The sequence below is a fragment of the Heptranchias perlo genome, chromosome 18 (genome assembly GCF_035084215.1).
Source record: "Heptranchias perlo isolate sHepPer1 chromosome 18, sHepPer1.hap1, whole genome shotgun sequence".
In the NCBI taxonomy this organism is placed as follows: Eukaryota; Metazoa; Chordata; class Chondrichthyes; order Hexanchiformes; family Hexanchidae; genus Heptranchias; species Heptranchias perlo.
The window spans coordinates 10,538,725-10,558,401 of NC_090342.1; the positions used below are offsets into that span (position 1 = coordinate 10,538,725).

Consider the following 19,677-nt stretch of genomic DNA (forward strand, 5'->3'; position numbering starts at 1 on the left):
GGTGGAACAAACGGGCAACATGCCGAAGGTGGGAAAACAAGGGCAACACTGCACCGCAGGTGGGCAACAAAGGCAAAGGACGAGGTGGGAAACCAAAGGGCCAAGGCAAGACGGTAGGAACACCACGGGCAACGGACGACTGGGCCACCACCACGGGCAACAGGCCGGTGGGAACAACCCGCCAAGGACGACCGTGGGCCAAACAGGGAAACAGGCAAGAAGGTTGCCAACACACCGGGGGAACAGGCACGACGGTGGGACCAACAGGGCCCCAGGACGCAGGGCAACTCGGAGCCGGACGAAGGGCCAAGGCAGAAGGTGGAAAAGAAAGGAGAACCAGAAGCCGGCCACCACGGGAACAAAGGCATCAGGTGGGAACCCATGGAAAGGCCGACGGTGGGCAACCACGGCCAAACGTGGCAACACCGGATCCAAGCACGAGGGACCCAAGGGCACACCTGCCGCACGGAGGCCCCCAGGGCACACGGAACATGACCACCCGTGAACGACAGCAAGAGGACACAGGCAAGCACGCAGATGGCCCAACGGGCAACATGCCGGACAGTAGGACACCCCGGGTCCACCTGCCGACAGGGACACCAGGCCCCAGAGCCTAAGGGACCCCGGGAACCGTCCACGAGGCACAAGCAACAGTCACCGGCCCTCTAACCCAGCCACAAAGGACACCCTGGACACGGCCGCCGTATCCCTTCCTCCTTATTTTCCCCCCTTCCCCTTCCTCCTTATTTCCCCTTTCCCCTCCTCCTTCTTTCCCCCTTCCCCTTCCTCCTTATTTCCCCCTTCCCCTTCCTCCTTCCTCCTTATTTCCACATCCTCCTTATTTTCCCCTTCCCCTTCCTCCTTATTCCCCCTTTCCCCTTCCTCCTTATTTCCCCCCTTTCCCCTTCCTCCTCCTCTTATTTCCACATCCTTCCCCTCCTCCTTATTTCCCCCCTTTCCCCATCCTCCTTATTTCCCCCTTCCCCATCCTCCTTATTTCCCCCTTTCCCCATCCTCCTTATTTCCCCCCCTTTCCCATCCTCCTTATTTCCCCCCCTTTCCCCATCCTCCTTATTTCCCCCCCTTTCCCCATCCTCCTTATTTCCCCCCTTTCCCATCCTCCTTATTTCCCCCCCTTTCCCCATCCTCCTTATTTCCCCCCCTTTCCCCATCCTCCTTATTTCCCCCCCTTTCCCCATCCTCCTTATTTCCCCCCCTTTTTCCCCATCTCCTTATTTCCCCCCCTTTCCCCATCCTCCTTATTTCCCCCCCCTTTCCCCATCCTCCTTATTTCCCCCCCTTTCCCCATCCTCCTTATTTCCCCCCCCTTTCCCCATCCTCCTTATTTCCCCCCCCTTTCCCCATCCTCCTTATTTCCCCCCCCTTTCCCCATCCTCCTTATTTCCCCCCCTTTCCCCATCCTCCTTATTCCCCCCCCTTTCCCATCCTCCTTATTTCCCCCCCCTTTCCCCATCCTCCTTATTTCCCCCCCTTTCCCCATCCTCCTTATTTCCCCCCCTTTCCCCATCCTCCTTATTTCCCCCCCTTTCCCCATCCTCCTTATTTCCCCCCCCTTTCCCCATCCTCCTTATTTCCCCCCCCCTTTCCCCATCCTCCTTATTTCCCCCCTTTCCCCATCCTCCTTATTCCCCCCCTTTCCCCATCCTCCTTATTTCCCCCCTTTCCCCATCCTCTTATTTCCCCCTTTTCCCCATCCTCCTTATTTCCCCCCCTTTCCCCATCCTCCTTATTTCCCCCCTTTCCCCATCCTCCTTATTTCCCCCCTTTCCCCATCCTCCTTATTTCCCCCCTTTCCCCATCCTCCTTATTTCCCCCCTTTCCCATCCTCCTTATTTCCCCATCCTCCTTATTTCCCCCCTTTCCCATCCTCCTTATTTCCCCCCCTTTCCCCATCCTCCTTATTTCCCCCCTTTCCCCATCCTCCTTATTTCCCCCCCTTTCCCCATCCTCCTTATTTCCCCCCCTTTCCCATCCTCCTTATTTCCCCCCCTTTCCCCATCCTCCTTATTTCCCCCCCTTTCCCCATCCTCCTTATTTCCCCCCCCTTTCCCCATCCTCCTTATTTCCCCCCCTTCCTTCCCCAATCCCCGCTCTCTCAGACCTGCAGCCCTCAGCCTGCCTAAGCCTCCATCACATGACACCCAATCATCATGGCTTTATTTCCGCGTTCACTAACCCTGCCAGTCTGAGCCTTTCTATCCGCTCCTTCTCTCCGCAGTTGAGGGGGTTGGTTTTCTGCGTGCGTTACGAAAAAGGGAAAAAATAAGCCAGGGAAAGGTGCGCCTGCTCCTTTCGAGTGCTAGACTCCTAGCAATAACATGCTCACCCGGGTGAAATCTGCTGTAGCCAATTTCATGGGAGGCATCATGGCTGGGAGCGGCAATGCTGAACACATCAACGGGACGGACTTGCCGCTGAAATTCCCATATACCAGGCCGGAATTCCTGGGACTGTCTCAGGATGAGATCGAGTGCTCTGCGGATCATATCGCCAGACCCATCTTAATATTGAGAGAGACCAAAAGGTTGCCCTGGGCTACTGGCTATGCGGAGTAAGTACATGGATGTGACAATTCCCAATAATAATAATACACTTCTGACCCCTTCAGCAATCGTGTCCGGTGAAAAATTATATATATTTTATAATTTAAAAAAAAAATCAGGCCCTGCAGGCAGTTGTTTCTTGTACCGAGCTTGTTATGGTGGTCGGATCTGAAGGTTTATTTATCCCACGCACATTTAATATCGGCGATGTGGAATGAACGCATTTGAATTTATTGGCAGGATTCAACCCGGACTTTGAATTTAGGAAGATTCCTCTGCTTTTATCTTATTCGTGACAATCAATTTGCAGTTGATAACTCATTTCCCCCCCCCCCCCTCTCCCCACTTATTTGCAAAAAAAAATTCACCCATTTCATTGTGAAAATGCTGCATTTCCAGCTCAGCCTTGGCATTGGGAGGTGAATGTTTGTTTGTTTGTTTATGGTGCTGGTGCAGTTTGAAAATTGATAAATCATGGAAGTGGCCTGAACCCAGCACCCCCCAACCCCCCCTTCCCGGTTTAATGACGTGTAATGTGAAATGACCAACTAGCCAGTCTGAGAACCACACGCTGGACAATGTCAGATTGCAAAAACTGCACCCTGGTGAAAATGCTATATGCTTAAAAGATGACGTGCGGTTAAGGAGGAAACGTATTTAAACCTTTTAAGCCTGCTCTGTGGGTCAACGTGTATTGCAAGTTGCTTTACTGCAACACTGCCCCTTTAAGGGATCGGTGTGGGAGGAATATTTATATATGCATGTTCAGGTATGCGCAGCAGTAGTTTTCCATCTTCACTGAAGATTTGTACACGTTTCGAGATGGAGACTTTTTTTCTCAAATGCAGGTCGATCAACGTGCATGGCTAAGCTGAATATTCATACACCTATTTTGAATGGAGATTTTAAACTGCATCATCTCAGTCCCAACACTCAATGCTTGCAATGGTGCTGCCAATCCATGATTCAAAGCAACCCTCTTAACACTGGGATGCTTTTAAAACTCTGAATTTAATTTATGGGGAGTCAGCTGGTGCACTGCAGCAGTATACTAATGTGCAGTATCATTGTGCAGTAGAACATGGATTGTACCCATGATTCTGGATCTTGACCATGCTGTTCAGGGCGATGCCTCTCCATAGGCTTGGAGAGGAAGTTGACTGGAACCATTCATTCGCACATCATGTTTTGGCTTTTGTCACGCACGTCCATTGCCTCAGTTACACAATGATATTGGCAAAAGCCCAAGAGCCGGTTCCTTGTCTGGCTTCTGTTGGGTAATGGTGCGTTTGTGAGGAAGGGCAGGAGGATGGGGAAGACAAAGGGAGGCAAATAGCTAAACATAGGAACAGGAGGAGGCCATTCAGCCCCCTCAAGCCTGCTCTGCCATTCGGTTAGATCATGGCTGATTTGTACCTCAGCTCCATTTACCCGCCTTCGCTCCATATCTCTCGATACTCTTACCCAACAAAAATCTATCGATCTCAGTCCTGAAAGCTCTGATTGTCTCAGCATCCACAGCCTTTTGGGGCAGAGAATTCCAAATTTCTACTACCCTTTGTGTGAACAAGTGCTTCCTGATTTTCCTCATAAACGCCCTGGCTCTAATTTTAAGATTATGTCCACTCGTTCTTTATTTTCCCCCACCAGAGAAAATAGTTTCTCTGTATCTACCCTATCGAATCCTTTTAACATTTTAAAACACCTCAATCCGATCACCCCTCAATCTTCTATACTCAAGGGAATACAAGCCAAGTTTGTGCAACCTGTCCTCATAATTTAACCCTCTAAGCCCCGGTATCATTCTGGTGAATCTGTGCTGCACCCCCTCCAAGGCCAATATATCCTTCCTGAGGTGTGGTGTCCAAAACTGAATGCAGTACTTCAGATGGGGTCTGACCAAGGATCTATACAACTGAAGTATAACTTCCTCTTTTTTCATAAAATATACTTTCATAAAATTTGCAGCAATACATACGATACAGTTGTCATATCACATTCCAAATGTACACAATACAGATTATACAATTTGCAGGTTACATCAAGTGCAGTTCAATGAACACATTGTACATAATTACAATTCATGACACTCTGGGGTGTCTCATTGCTTTACACTCAATACAGATTATTGATTACAGGTACATTACAGTTTCATTGCATCAATTTGAATTTTACATTCTGCCCGAGGGGGTTTTTCCCTGATTGCAGCCCCTCGGTATACAATGGCGGGAAGGCTCTAAATGGTTGCCTTTCCCCACAGAGCCTTTGCGGCGGTCGCACCCAGCCTCAGTGCATCCCTGAGCACGTAGTCCTGGACCTTGGAATGTGCCAGTCTGCAACACTCGGACGAGGACAGCTCCGTGCACTGGAAGACCAGCAAGTTTCGGGCAGACCAAAGGGCGTCTTTCACTGAGTTGATGGTCTTCCAGCAGCAGTTGATGTCCGTCTCGGTGTGCGTCCCTGGGAACAGCCCGTAGAGCACAGAGTCCTGTGTTACGGAACTGCTCGGGACGAACCTGGACAGATACCACTGCATCTCTTTCCAGACCTTCCTTGCAAAGGCACATTCCAGAAGGAGATGGGCGACGGCTTCGTCTGCACCGCAGCCTCCTCGGGGACAGCGCACAGTGGCGCTGAGAGTCCGGGAGTGCATGAAGGATCTGACGGGAAGGGCCCTTCTCAGCACCAGCCAAGCAAGGTCTTGGTGCTTGTTTGAAAGCTCTAGCAATGAGGTGTTCTGCCAAATGACATTGACAGTCTGCTCGGGGAACCAACCGACAGGATCCATCTCCTTTTCCCGCAGGGTCTCGAGGACCACTTACTGATCGCCTTGTGGTCGATGGTGTTTTTTTTTGCATAAACTTTTTGACGGAGGACAGGTGGGGCGGAACGGTCCAACTGGACGGAGCGTAGCGTGGCCAGGCCCATCCTTTGTCCAGTCCCCTTCAAATAAAGGCCAACATTCCATTAGCCTTTTTGTACCCGTGCACTAGCTTTTAAATGATTTGTGTACCTGGAGTCGCAAATCTTTTTGCTCCTTTGCAGTTCCTAGTTTTTCACCATTTAGAAAATACTTCCTTTGGTTCAAAGTGGATGACCTCACACTTGCCTACATTGAACTCCATTTATCATAGTTTTGCTCACTCGTTTAATGTGCCTATCTCCCTTTGCAACTCTCTGCTCCCATCTGCATTACTTATTGTCGCTCCTAATTTAGTGTCATCTGCAAACTTGGACATACAACTCTCTCCCCTTCATCCAAGTAATTAATTAATAAATAGGGTGAAAAGTTGAGGCCCCATAACTGATTCCTGCGAAACACCACTTGTCACATCTTGCCAATCTGAATGTATACCCTTTGTTTCCTACCTTCTAACCAAGTTCTAATCTAATTCCATGTTTTCTTATTTTTGCGTGGAACCTTATTAAATGCCATCTGGAAGTCCATACAGATAACACCCATAGGCACTCCCTCGTCTACCTTATTAGTGACCTCATCTCTGCGTTCCTCCAATTCTTGCCTCTTGCGCATCCCCGATTTTAATCGCTCCACTATTGGCGGCCGTGCCTTCAGCTGCCTAGGCCCTAAGCTCTGGAATTCTCTAAACCTCTACTTCTCCCTCCTCCTTTAAGACGTTCCTTAAAACCTACCTCTTTGACCAAGCTTTTAGTCACCTGTCCTAATATCTCCTTACCTGGCACGGTGTAAAATTTTGTTTGATGTTCCTGTGAAGCACCTTGGGATGTTGCACTGTGTTAAAGACGCTATATAAATGCAAGTTGTTGTCATCCTAAAATTCAACTAGATCAGTCATACATGACTTACCCTTAACAAAGCCATTTGGCGCTCTCCGATCGGCTCATAATTGTACAGGTGCCACTGGCTTTAATTGCGCCCAACTCACCCGGACTTTCATTTGAAAATCAAGCCCCATAAGTTCCTCCCCTTGATTTATTTTTAGTTTTGCTTCTATCACCGGTAGTTTATCCTCTTCCTCGACCAAGAAAACAGATCCAAAATACTCGTTTAATAAATCAGCCTTGTTATCTATTACCGTGTCGCCTGTGTCTATCTTTAATGAGTCCACATCTCCCTTAGCCACTCTCTTAATATATTTATAAAAGCTTTTACTATTAGCCTTTATGTTACTTGCAAGTTTTTGTTCATATTCCCTTTTTGCAGCTCTTAATATTTTTTGTGTCCCTGTGTTGTTTTCTACATTTCTCCCAGTTCTCTGAATTACCACTTTTCTTGGCATTTGTGTAAGCCACTTCCTTTAGCTTGATGCTGCGTCTTAAGATGGAGATGGGAGAGAAATATAATTTTTTTTAAAACTTACTGTTAGTCACTGTGGTACAGGTTGAATACTTGAGTGCCGAAATACTTGTAATCTAGATGATCTTTACAAGATCAGTTTGGATAGAAAAAAACCCTTCAGCCAATTTGATTTCATCCACCTCGACTACCAGGTCAACCTAATGTAGCCGCCTTAAATTACCGCAATGGCTTGGCCTCAACTACTCTCCTTGTGGACCCATTTCAGCTGTTGATTACTTTCTTTCTAAAGAAACGCTTCATGGCATCTGTTCTCAACTTGTCCATTACTGCCTTGAGCCGATGTCCCTTTAATTATTTTCCTGTTGTGTCTGAAAGATTATCCACAATGAAACTAAAAAATTAAATGCTTGTGAGAAAAGTGGCTGATAGACTTTAATTAACAATCAGATGTTGATTACGATTGATCCTAAACCTCTTTAAGTTAACTATGTGGGGCACGGTAGCATAGTGGTTGTGTTACTAGACTAGTAATCCAGAGGCCTGAACTAAATGAACCATGGCAAGTTGAGAATTTGAATTCAGTTTTTAAAAAAAAAAGCTGGTATATGACACTGTTGGATTGTTGTAAAAACCTAACTGGCTCACTAATGTTCTTTTTTTATTGAAGGAAATCTGCTGTCTTTACCTGGTCTGGTCTATGTGACTCCAGTCCCGCACAATGTGGTTGACTCATAATGGTCCTCTGAAGTGGCCTAGCAAGCCACTCAGTTGTATCAAACCACTACAAAGAAGGCGGCCCATCATGGGCAATAAATGCCAGCCTAGCTAGTGATGCCCACTGAGATTTTTTAACCATTTCAATATGACTATCCAAACAAATAGATCTCACTTCCAAAAAAATGGAAATGCCTGGAGATCTTTCAAATAAAGGGATGAATCAAATATGGTACAAAAAAAGTGTAGGTGTCTTCAGAGGTTATTGTTGCTTATCCTTGACGAATCAGACTGAGAACATTGCTGATGGTTCCATATCTACCGCCTGATTCATTTGTTACGCATGATGTGATTCAGGATTAGATTCAGGGACATCAGCTCATCGGCAGTACTGGAATCTTTGCTCTTAACAGCCAATGAAGTACTTTGAAGAACATCAGTCTGCAGTACCTTTAATAAAGCGTCAGAGTAATCACTTGTATATCGCTCGTTCATTAAGGAGCATTGAACACAGGTGTAATATTGTCAGCCGTTGTAAATAAAACCTGGATTGTTATGGATCTTTTGATACCTGAATGAAATGTTTGGGCATCTTGCATTCCTTTGCTAATCAAAGTTAAGCACAGACTTTTTCTCTCATTCTGCTACTAATGTCTGAGTGTTTTTTCAACAACAACTTGCATTTATATAGCGCCTTTGATGTGGTAAAACATCCCAAGGTGCTTCACAGGAGCGTAATTAGACAAAAATTGACACCGAGCCAAAGGAGGAGACATTAGGACAAGTGACCAAATGCCTGGTCAAAGAGGTAGGTTTTAAGCAGCATGTTAAAGGAGGGGCGAGAGAGAGGCAAAGAGGCTTGGGGAGAGAATTTCAGAGCTTAGGACAGAGGTGAAGGCACGGCCACTAGTGATGTGGGCGAAGGAAGTGGGAGATGCACTACAGACCAGAGTTGGAAGAACGCAGAGTTCTCGGAGAAAATAAGTTGCCATGATGAGAACGTCTGGCAGCCTTGTATCTCACATACCATACCATCTCACCGCAGAAGAACAGGGGATTGTAAGGGAGCTGAAGCAAAGCCTTTTATAGTTTCTTCAGACAGTAATCCTTTCAGAGTTACATACAAGCTCTATTTAAAATAAAAAAAACAACCAAGGAGATTATATGTATTTTTGGCCTGCTAGTTAGTAATTCGAAACTATTGAATATCAAAGTGACTTAAGATGTCATCAGAAAATGTTCACGGTTTTATCTAGAAGAATTCAGTTTGATCACTGCAGATTATTTTTAAGCAAGCCTCCAGATAAAAATAGCCACTGATTTAATGAAGTATTGATGCTCCTTTCAAAAAGATTTCACTCAGAATGCCATAATTATTTGTAACAAAGCTAAGCCAAGACAGAATTCTACATAGGGTTTAACTGTTGGTAGCCTTGAAGCCACCATTCCCATTTTCTCCAATGTTCGACTTATGTTTCAATAAAACAAAAGAAGAAAGAAATAAATACTTGCATTTATATATCGCCTTTCACCTCAGGATGATGAAGTACTTTTTTTTGAAGTGTAGTCACTGTTGTAATTTTTTTTTATTCGTTCATGGGATGTAGGCGTCGCTGGCGAGGCTGGCATTTGTTGCCCATCCCTAATTGCCCTGGAGAAGGTTGCGGTGAGCCGCCGCCTTGAACCGCTGCAGTCCGTGTGGTGAAGGTTCTCCCACAGTGCTGTTAGGAAGGGAGTTCCAGGATTTTGACCCAGTGACGATGAAGGAACAGTGATATATTTCTAAGTCAGGATGGTGTGTGACTTGGAGGGGAACGTGCAGGTGGTGTTATTCCCATGTGCCTGCTGCCCTTGTCCTTCTAGGTGGTAGAGGTCGCGGGTTTGGGAGGTGCTATCTAAGAAGCCTTGGCGAGTTGTTGCAGTGCATCCTGTAACGTAGAAAATGCAGCAGCCAATTTGCACACAGCAAGGTCCCACAAACAACAATGAGGTAATGACCAGATCATCTGTTTTTGATGTTGTTTGAGGGATAAATATTAGCTAGGACATCAGGGAGAATTCCCCAGCTCCTCTTTGAAATAGTGCCATGGGATATTTTACGTCCACCTGAGAGGGCAGATGGGGCCTCGGTTTAACATCTCATCTGAAAGATGACAACCCCCACAATGCAGCACCCACTCCAGTACATAACTGAGGATCAGTCTAGAACATGTGCTCAAGTGTCTGGAGTGGTCCTTGAACCCAAGACCCTATTGACTCCGAGGCAAGAATGGTACTCACTCAGTTAAGGCTGACACCAAAGCATTCAATGATGAGCTGCTCACATTGAAGCAGATTTGGAATGACCAAGCAATAAAGCACCAATTTAAATAACGTAACAGCTTTCAAAATTTTGCTGTGTTCATTGCAAGAACTTGATAAACGGTGTCTATTTCCTTTTAGTTTTTATGGAATGGCTGTGCCCCCTGATCCCGATTTGACTTCTCCAACAAAGTCAGTGGAATGAAACACCATATAGTACTAATCTACATTTTAACTAGTTACCAGGACTGTACATACTAGGAGCAGGACATATCAGACACGTGTAAAATAACTGCGTTTCAATTCATGTGCAGTACCTTGGCTTGTTTAATCATCTTTCTGTGTATGTCTAATGAGAAGTCCTTTACTGCAGTTTGCCTGTGTCTTCTCCAGGTCTCCTGAGCTGTGTTGCTGACTTGCATAACAATAAAGTTAGTAATATACCTCCTGTAGGCTGGCAGTCATTTATAATCGGTGAGGAATAATTCACTGTAATGGTTTCTAATTCATTCTGTCACATAATTTAGAATAATAGGTGTATTTTTTTTTACAGAAGGAAAATGGACCATTTAGTCTGTCGTGCTGGGCAAAAATTTGGCAAATGTATTGTCTGTGGATAATTCAGAAATATTTTGCATAAATAGAGACCTCTAACGGGCATGTTTGTGGCTGTATCGGGACGTGTTTACAAGGTGAAACAAGACATACATGATACTAATATTTTGTATCCAGATGAGGGAAATGTAAACAAAAGCACATTCCCTCCTTCCTTGGATTTGCATCAGAACTGTTAAAGGCAGGGGTGCTCATTTTCTTTAATGGTATTGAGGGAGATCCAGGAAAGGAAATGACTAGTGGTGCCCCACAAGGATCTATACTGGGGCCTCAACTATTTACTATATTTATTAATTACTCAGATAACATAAGAGAGAGCCATATATCCAAGTTTGCCAATGACACAAAGCTAGGTGGCATAGTAATTGGTGTAGATGGGAGAATAAAATTACAAAGAGATATTGATAGATTAAGTAAGTGGGCAAAACTCTGGCAGATAGATTTCAATGCAGGTACGTGTGAGGTCATCCATTTTGGACCAAAAAAGGATAGATCCGAGTTTTTTTTAAATGGTGAAAAGCTAGGAATAGTGGAGATCCAAAGAGATTTAGGGGTCCATATACATAGATCACTAAAATGTAGTAGTCAGGTACAAAAAGTAATCTAAAAGGCTAATGGAATGTTAGCATTTATATCCAGAGGGCGAGAATATAAAAGGGAGGAAGTTTTGCTACAGCTGGACAAAGCCCTGGTTAGACCACATCTGGAGTACTGTGTACAGTTCTGGGCACCGGACCTTAGAAAGGATATATTGGCCTTGGAAGGAGTGCATCGCAGATTCACCAGAATGTTACCGGGGCTCCAAGGGTTAAATTATGAGGATTTTTTTATTCGTTCATGGGATGTGGGCGTCACTGGCAAGGCCAGCATTTATTGCCATCCCTAATTGCCTTTGAGAAGGTGGTGGTGAGCCGCCGCCTTGAACCGCTGCAGTCCGTGTGGTGAAGGTTCTCCCACAGTGCTGTTAGGAAGGGAGTTCCAGACTTTTGAACCAGTGACAATGCAGGAACGGCGATATATTTCCAAGTCCGGTTGGTGTGTGACTTGGAGGGGAACGTGCAGGTAGTGTTGTTCCCATGTGCCTGATGCCCTTGTCCTTCTAGGTGGTAGAGGTCGCGGGTTTGGGAGATGCTGTCGAAGAAGCCTTGGCGAGTTGCTGCAGTGCATCCTGTGGATGGTACACACTGCAGCCACTGTGCGCCAGTGGTGGAGGGAGTGAATGTTTAGGGTGGTGGATGGGGTGCCAATCAAGCGGGCTGCTTTGTCCTGGATGGTGTCGAGCTTCTTGAGTGTTGTTGGAGCTGCACTCATCCAAGCAAGTGGAGAGTATTCCATCACACTCCTGACTTGTGCCTTGTAGATGGTGGAAAGGCTTTGGGGAGTCAGGAGGTGAGTCACTCGCTGCAGAATACCCAGCCTTTGACCTGTTCTTGTAGCCACAGTATTTATATGGCTGGTCCAGTTAAGTCTCTGGTGAATAGTGACCCCCAGGATGTTGATGGTAGGGGATTTAGTGATGGTAATGCAGTTGAATGTCAAGGGGAGGTGGTTAGATTCTCTCTCTTGTTGGAGATGGTCATTGCCTGGCACTTGTCTGGTGCGAATGTTACTTGCCACTTATCAGCCCAAGCCTGGATGTTGTCCAGGTCTTGCTGCATGTGAGCACAGACTGCTTCATTATCTGAGGGGTTGCGAATGGAACTGAACACTGTGCGAACATCCCCATTTCTGACCTTATGATGGAGGGAAGGTCATTGATGAAGCAGCAGAAGATGGTTGGGCCAAGGACACTGCCCTGAGGAACTTCTGCAGCATTGTTCTGGGGCTGAGATGATTGGCCTCCAACAACCACTACCATCTTCCTTTGTGCTAGGTATGACTCCAGCCACTGGAGAGTTTTCCCCCTGATTCCCATTGACTTCAATTTTACTAGGGCTCCTTGGTGCCACACTCGGTCAAATGCTGCCTTGATGTCAAGGGCAGTCACTCTCACCTCACCTCTGGAATTCAGCTCTTTTGTCTATGTTTGGACTAAGGCTGTAATGAGGTCAGGAGCCGAGTGGTCCTGGCGGAACCCAAACTGAGCATCGGTGAGCAGGTTATTGGTGAGTAAGTGCCGCTTGATAGCACTGTCGACGACACCTTCCATCACTTTGCTGATGATTGAGAGTAGACTGATGGGGCGGTAATTGGCCAGATTGGATTTGTCCTGCTTTTGTGGACCGGACATACCTGGGCAATTTTCCACATTGTCGGGTAGATGCCAGTGTTGTAGCTATACTGGAACAGTTTGCCTAGAGGCGCAGCTAGTTCTGGAGCACAAGTCTTCAGCACTACAGCTGGGATGTTGTCGGGGGCCCAAAGCTTTTGCTGTATCCAGTGCACTCAGCCATTTCTTGATATCACGTGGAGTGAATCGAATTGGCTGAAGACTGGCTTCTGTGATGGTGGGGATATCGGGAGGAGGCTGAAATGGATCATCTACTCGGCACTTCTGGCTGAAGATGGTTGCAAACGCTTCAGCCTTGTCTTTTGCTCTCACATGCTGGACTCTGCCATCATTGAGGATGGGGATGTTTACAGAGCCGCCTCCTCCTCCCGTTAGCTGTTTAATTGTCCACCACCATTCACGACTGGATGTGGCAGGACTGCAGAGCTTTGATCTGATCCGTTGGTTGTGGAATCGCTTAGCGCCGTCTATAGCATTACATTAACTAGGCTTGTATTCCCTGGAATAGAGAAGGTTGAGGGGTGATTTGATTGATTTTAGGATTTTGAAAGGAATTGATAGGGTAGATAGAGAGAAACTTTTCTCGCTGGTGAGGGAGCCTAGTACAAGGAGACATAACCTTAAAATGAGAGCCAGGCCATTCAGGAGAGAACTTAGGAAACACATCTTCACACAAGGGGTGGTAGAATTGTGAAGTCAATTACATTGGTATAAGGGGCGAGTTGGCTAAGGTAGATTAGGAAATTAGATTAAAAGTTATGATGGTCGATGAGTAATGGCAAATATTTGAAGAAATATTTCATAATTCTCAATGAATATACATTCCATTGAGAAATAAAAATTCCATGGGAAAAGTGATCCATCTGTGGCTAACTAAAGAAATTAAGGATAATATTAGACTAAAAGAAGAGACTTATAAGCCTGAGGATTGGGAGAGTTTTAGAAACCAGCAAAGGATGGCCAAAAGATTGATAGAGGGAGAAAATAGAACATCAGAGTAAACTAGCAAGAAATATAAAAACAGATTGTAAGAGCTTCTACAAGTATGTAAAAAGGAAGAGATTAGCAAAAGTAAACGTGGGTCCCCTAGAGGCTGAGACAGGAGACATTATAATGGGGAATAAGGAAATGGCAGAGATGTTAAACAAATATTTTGTATCTGTCTTCACAGTAGAAGATACAAAAAGCATACCTGAAATAGTGGGGAACCAAGGGTCTTAAAGTAAGTAATATTAGTAAAGAAAAAGTACTGGAGAAATTAATGGGACTAAAAGTGGACAAATCCCCTGGACCTGATGGTCTACATCCTAGGCTTCTAAAAGAGGTGGATGCAGAGATAGTGGATGCAATGTTTGTGATCTTCCAGAATTCCCTAGATTCTAGAATGGTCCCAGTGGACTGGAAGGTAGCAAATCTAACACTGCTATTCAAGAAAGGAGGGAGAGAGAAAAACAGAACTACAGGCCAGTTAGCATGGCATTGGTCGTCGGGGAAAATGCTGGTATCCATTATTAAGGAAGTGGTAACTGGGCACTTAGAAAATCATAATATGATTAAACAGAGTCAGCATGGTTTTATGAAAGGGAAATCGTGTTTGACAAATCTATTAGGGTTTTTTGAGGATGTAACTAGCAGTGTAAATAAAGGGAAACCAGTGGATGTAGTACATTTGGATTTTCAAAAGGCATTCGATAAGGTGCCAAACAAAAGGTTGTTACACAAGATAAGCTCTAATGGGGTTGGGAGTAATAGATTAGCATGGATAGAGGATTGGTTAACGGACAGAGGGTAGGAATAAACAGGTCATTTTCAAGTTGGCAGGCTGTAACTAGTGGGGTGCCCAAAGGATCAATGCTTGGGCCTCAGCTAATTACAATCTATATTAATAATTTAGATGAAGGGACCGAGTGTATTGTATCCAAGTTTGCTTATGATACAAAGCTAGGTGGGTAAGTAAGCAGTGAGGAGGACACAAAGAGTCTGCAAAGGGATATAGACTGGTTAAGTGAGTGGGCAAGAAGGTGGCAGATGGAGTATAATGTGGGGAAATGTGAGGTTATTCACTTTTGGTAGGAAGAATAGAAAAGCAGAATAGTTTTTAACTGGTGAGAAACTATCAAATGTTGGTGTTGAGAGAGATTTGGGTGTCCTTGTACACGAAACACAGAAAGTTAACATGCAGGTACAGCAAGCAATTAGGAAGGCAAATTGATATGTTGGCATATATTGCAAGGGGGTTGGAGTACAAGAGTAAGAAAGTTTTGCTACAATTGTACAGGGTTTTAGTGAGACCACACCTGGAGTACTGTGTACAGTTTTGGACTCCTGACCTAAGGAAGGATACACTGGCCTTAGAGGCGGGGCAACGAAGGTTCCCTAGATTGATTCCTGGGATGAGAGGGTTGTCCTATGAGGAGAGATTGAGTAAAATGGGCCTATATTCCCTGGAGTTTAGGAGAATGAGAGGTGATCTCATTGAAACGTATAAAATTGTTAGATGGCTTGATAGGGTAGATACTGAGAGGCTGTTCCCCTGGCTGGAGAGTCCAGAACTAAGGGGCATAATCTCACGATAAGGGGTTGGTGATTTAGAACTGAGATGAGGAGGAATTTCTTCACTCAGAGGGTTGTGACTCTTTGGAATTCTCTACTCCTGAGGGCTGGGGCTGTCATTGAGTATATTCAAGGCTGCGATTGATAGATTTTTGGATTCTAAGGGAATCAAGGGATATGGGGATCGGGTGGGAAAGTGGAGTTGAGGTCGAAGATCAGCCATGATCTTATTGAATGGCGGAGCAGACTCGAGGGGGTGTATGGCCTACTCCTGCTCCTATTTCTTATGTTCTTAACTCTCTTCCCACAAAAAGCAGTAGATGTTAGCTCAATCAATAATTATAAATCTGAGATCGATAGATTTTTGCTAGCCAAGGATATTAAGGGACATGGAGCTAAGGCGGGTATATGGAGTTAGGGTGCAGATCAGCCATGATCTCATTGAATGGAGGAACAGGCTCAAGGGGCTGAATGGCCTACTCCTGTGTATTTTTGTTTTGCTTTGGTACGCAGTATAGTTGGCGTATAGAACGGTCAGCGCCACTGCTACTCCCCCTTTATGGTTGCGGCTCCTTTTTTGAGGTATTTTCTACCCATCCCTGTTAGGTTTCTGTGCGTTGTGCATAATCCCTGGCTGAAAGACCTGAATAATTATCTGGTTAGGAACAACTTGAAGGTCAGAGGATGAATTTCTTTTACAACTTTTACAACCTTCACTAGCACTAATTTAAACTACAAGGTGTGGACACTTGGGGGGCTGAAATTGGACATGGGCGGAGGATGCAAAACAGGCAGTATCTATCTCGTCAGTTGCCCGTTGGACACCAACCCCCACCCCTCCCAATATTCAGTCCCATTGACCTCAATAGAACTGAATATCGATGTGCGGTAAAACCAGATCCAATTTCACTCCCTAGGTATCAAGACCATATCGGTCTCTGCATTAGGAGAGTAATGGAAATTAGAAGCAGTTTTTGTCACATCTGAGTACCAAAGAACAGGGGAGGACATTGTAGAATTAGAATCCAAATCCAAAACAGTATAATTGAGTAAAATTAGGAATGCAAGCATCATAGAATTTTATTAAATTATAGTCTAATAATGTGGATCATTATCGATTCTTGTACAGAATGCAGCTGCCCAGGGTCAAATAACACAGGTGTAAAGTTAAATTGATATTGTGGAGTTTTTGTTCAGTGACAGAATTCTCTGATCTTGGAAGGTCAATCTGTGGCTGTTCACCTCGCTCGAGGTTAAATAAATTGAGGAAATGTCATGAGCGTGCAAATTGCCCATTTGGTTTTTAAGTAAATGTTGATGTTGGGTGCTTTATTTGACTTTGGTCAGCAATCTTGCGATTACTTTTTTTTTATGTGTTCAACTTCCCCCACTCATGGAATGAGAAGAGATTGCTTGCTGTTCTTATGTGCCTTCCAATATTCAACCTGCCATTATTAGGTTTCATGCATAAAGGTGATGAGGGAAGAAAATGGGAGACAGAGTAGAAAGAAAGAAAAAGAGACGAGGAGGACCAACGGACCCACAAAAAGTGTGGTAACATAAAGGACGGAATGTTGACTGCCAAGACCTTGTGCTCACCAAGTTCTTAGATGGGTAGAAAAATAATGGCATTGCATAAATAACACAAAGTAACAATGGGATTGGAATCACTTATTGTTGCACAATATCGGGATACTGATGACTGTGTAACGTGCTCAAGGTTTCGCTCTTGAACTGTGCAGTGTTATCAGAACTCTGCAAGCATGTTGCAACCATAGGATATTTGAAAGCCCCACTATTCCCTTGTGTCAATCAGTAAATAAATCCTGATAGCTGACCATCTGCTGGCAAAAAAAAGAGAATGCACTATATTTTGACTTACTATAAATAGTAAACTCTAGAACTATCAAACTTTTCTGTGGGCAAGTGAGGGGGACCCCCTGCAAATACTAACACACACTCGGAGATCCCTGTTTTGTAAAAGAGTGTCATTATCGAAGAGCATGTGCTTTATTAGTGTACAACAACTTGCATTTATGTAGCACCTTTAACGTAGTAAAACGTCCCAAGGTGCTTCACTGGAAGGTCATCAAACAAAATTTGACACTGAGCCACATAAGGAGATATTACGACAGGTGACCAAAAGCTTGGTCAAAGAGGTAGGTTTTAAGGAGCATCTTAAAGGAGGAGTGAGAGGTTTAGGGAGGGAATTCCAGAACTTAGGGCCAAGGCAGCTGAAAGCATGGCTGCCAATGTTGGAGCGATGAAAATCGGGGACGCGCAAGAGGCCAGAATTGGAAGAGCGCAGAGATCTGGGAGGGTTGTAGGGCTGGAGGAGGTTACAGAGATAGGGAGGGACGAGGCCATGGAGGGATATGAAAACAAGGATGAGAATTCTAGAATTGAGGCGTTGCTGGACCAGGAGCCAGTGTTGGGCAGCGAGCACAGGGGTGATGGGTGTACAGCAACAGAAATAATGTGCCAGCAAGTCAATAAATACAGAAAAAAAAAATCAGAAATCTGATGACCCTAGGCACCTCAACAGGACCACGGACCCCAGTTCGACAACTGGAATGTGTTACAAAAAAAGAAAGGAAAGACTTGCATTTCTATAGCGCCTTTCCTGACCTCGGGACGTCCCAAAGTGCTTTACAGCCAATGAAGTACTTTTGAAGTGTAGTCACTGTTGTAATGTAGGAAAAGGCTCATCACAGGGCTGAGAGGACATTGCCATTTTAACTCTCTTCACTATTGTAAATCTTGTAAACAACATAGGAAATTTATATTATCATACATAAGTAAATTATGCTGCGTAAAACACTCTCCGGTCCCAGTTTTGTTCCAGATACATTATCAATAAAGTGTTGGTTTCCAAAGGGTTACGTTAAAATAAAAAGGGAGGATAGATACTGTTTGCTTACACAACCGTGAAATGATTTTTGTGAGAGTCAGCAGTAGTGTGTACTGTACTGAAGATAATGTTACAAATAATTTTATTGAAGGTGCTTGTTGTCCTTGGGTCAGGCGTTCATTAAAGACGAGTTCTGCCAGAAATAACAGAGGCTTATAATGTGCATTCTGCTGGTAATCTGTGCGCTGTTAATCAGACCACAACTGTATTAATTTCACAGCTGCTGAAAAAAAATTGTCATCATCAAAGTGCATTGCTGGAAATCATTGAGAATGCAAATGTTTCTTTTCGAAAGATAATTGTAATCAGATTAGAACAGATAGTCACTAATAAATCCAAAATGGAATTCAGGAGAAACTTCTTTGCCCGGAGGGTGGTTAGAATGTGGAACTCGCTAACACAAGGAGTAGTTGAGGCAACTAGTATAGATGCATTTAAGAGGAAGCTAGATAAACACATGAGGGAGAAAGGAATAGAAGGATATGTTGATGGGGTTAGATGAAGAAGGGTGGGAGGAAGCTCACATGGAGCATAAACACTGGCATGGACCTATTGGGTTGAATGGCCTGTTTCTGTGCTGTACACTCTATATGTAACTGTGATTGCAAAACATAAGGAAGCCATCAAATACCCACAGCCCCTATAGACTGCCCCCAGCCCATTTCACTCCCGCAAATCCCCAAAGGTAATCGAGCAAAACTGCAGATTATTTTCTGAACTTTGGCCTGTTGCTTGACTCTGATAACTCCCTCTCCCACTGCTTCCAGTGGAGTGTTTACCTTCATCTGTACGTATCCGGACACATTTCCAACCAAATACTCGCCCAGCTTTTTGAGAGTTTTAATCAATGTACTTTGACCTGCTTTTCCACAAATACAAACTGTGAGGGAATTTTTTTTAAAAAGTTTTTCAAACCTCTAATTTTCAAATGAGGCTTTGTTAATTTAAATGTGTCCTGTCATTTGCTGTTCAGTCAAAATCAAATAGCTTGCTTACATTTTACATCATCTATATCTTATGTTTGGAGGATCTGGATCATATCTGCCCTCAAATTTTCTTTCTCCAATGAAAACTAATTCTGCTCTGCAAATCTCTCATACCTTAGAACCTTCATTTACAGAACCCTTCCTTATTGTTCTACTCTGAACTCTCACCAATGCATCCGTGTCCTTTGGAAGCTGAATACCAGTGGTATGCACAAAGGTAGAAAAAAAAAGACTTGCATTTTTATACAGCGCCTTTCATAGCGTCAAGACATCCCAAAGTACTTTACAGCCTACTTTTGAAGTGTAGTCCACTGTTGTAATGAAGGAAACTCGACAGCCGATTTGCGCACAGCAAAGTTGCACAAGCAGCAATGTGATAACGACCGGATAATCTGTTTTAGTGGTGTTGGGTGAGGGATAAATATTGGCCAGGACACCGGGGAGAACTCTCCTGCTCTTCTTCAAAATAGTACCATGGAATCTTTTATGTGCACCTGACAACAGCTAGCTTTGACAAGCCCTCA

At 44.6% G+C, this 19,677-nt stretch overlaps 1 protein-coding gene across 1 annotated transcript in view; it reads left to right on the forward strand.

Moving 5' to 3' along the window:
* Window positions 1-2,153: 2,153 nt before the first annotated feature.
* ppm1h (protein phosphatase, Mg2+/Mn2+ dependent, 1H) overlaps window positions 2,154-19,677 on the forward strand; it is a 131,434-nt gene continuing 113,910 nt past the window's right edge. The window contains exon 1 of the mRNA XM_067999372.1: window positions 2,154-2,572. Coding sequence (XP_067855473.1) covers window positions 2,340-2,572 — 233 coding nt within the window. The 5' untranslated portion in view covers window positions 2,154-2,339. The remainder of the gene's footprint in view (window positions 2,573-19,677) is intronic.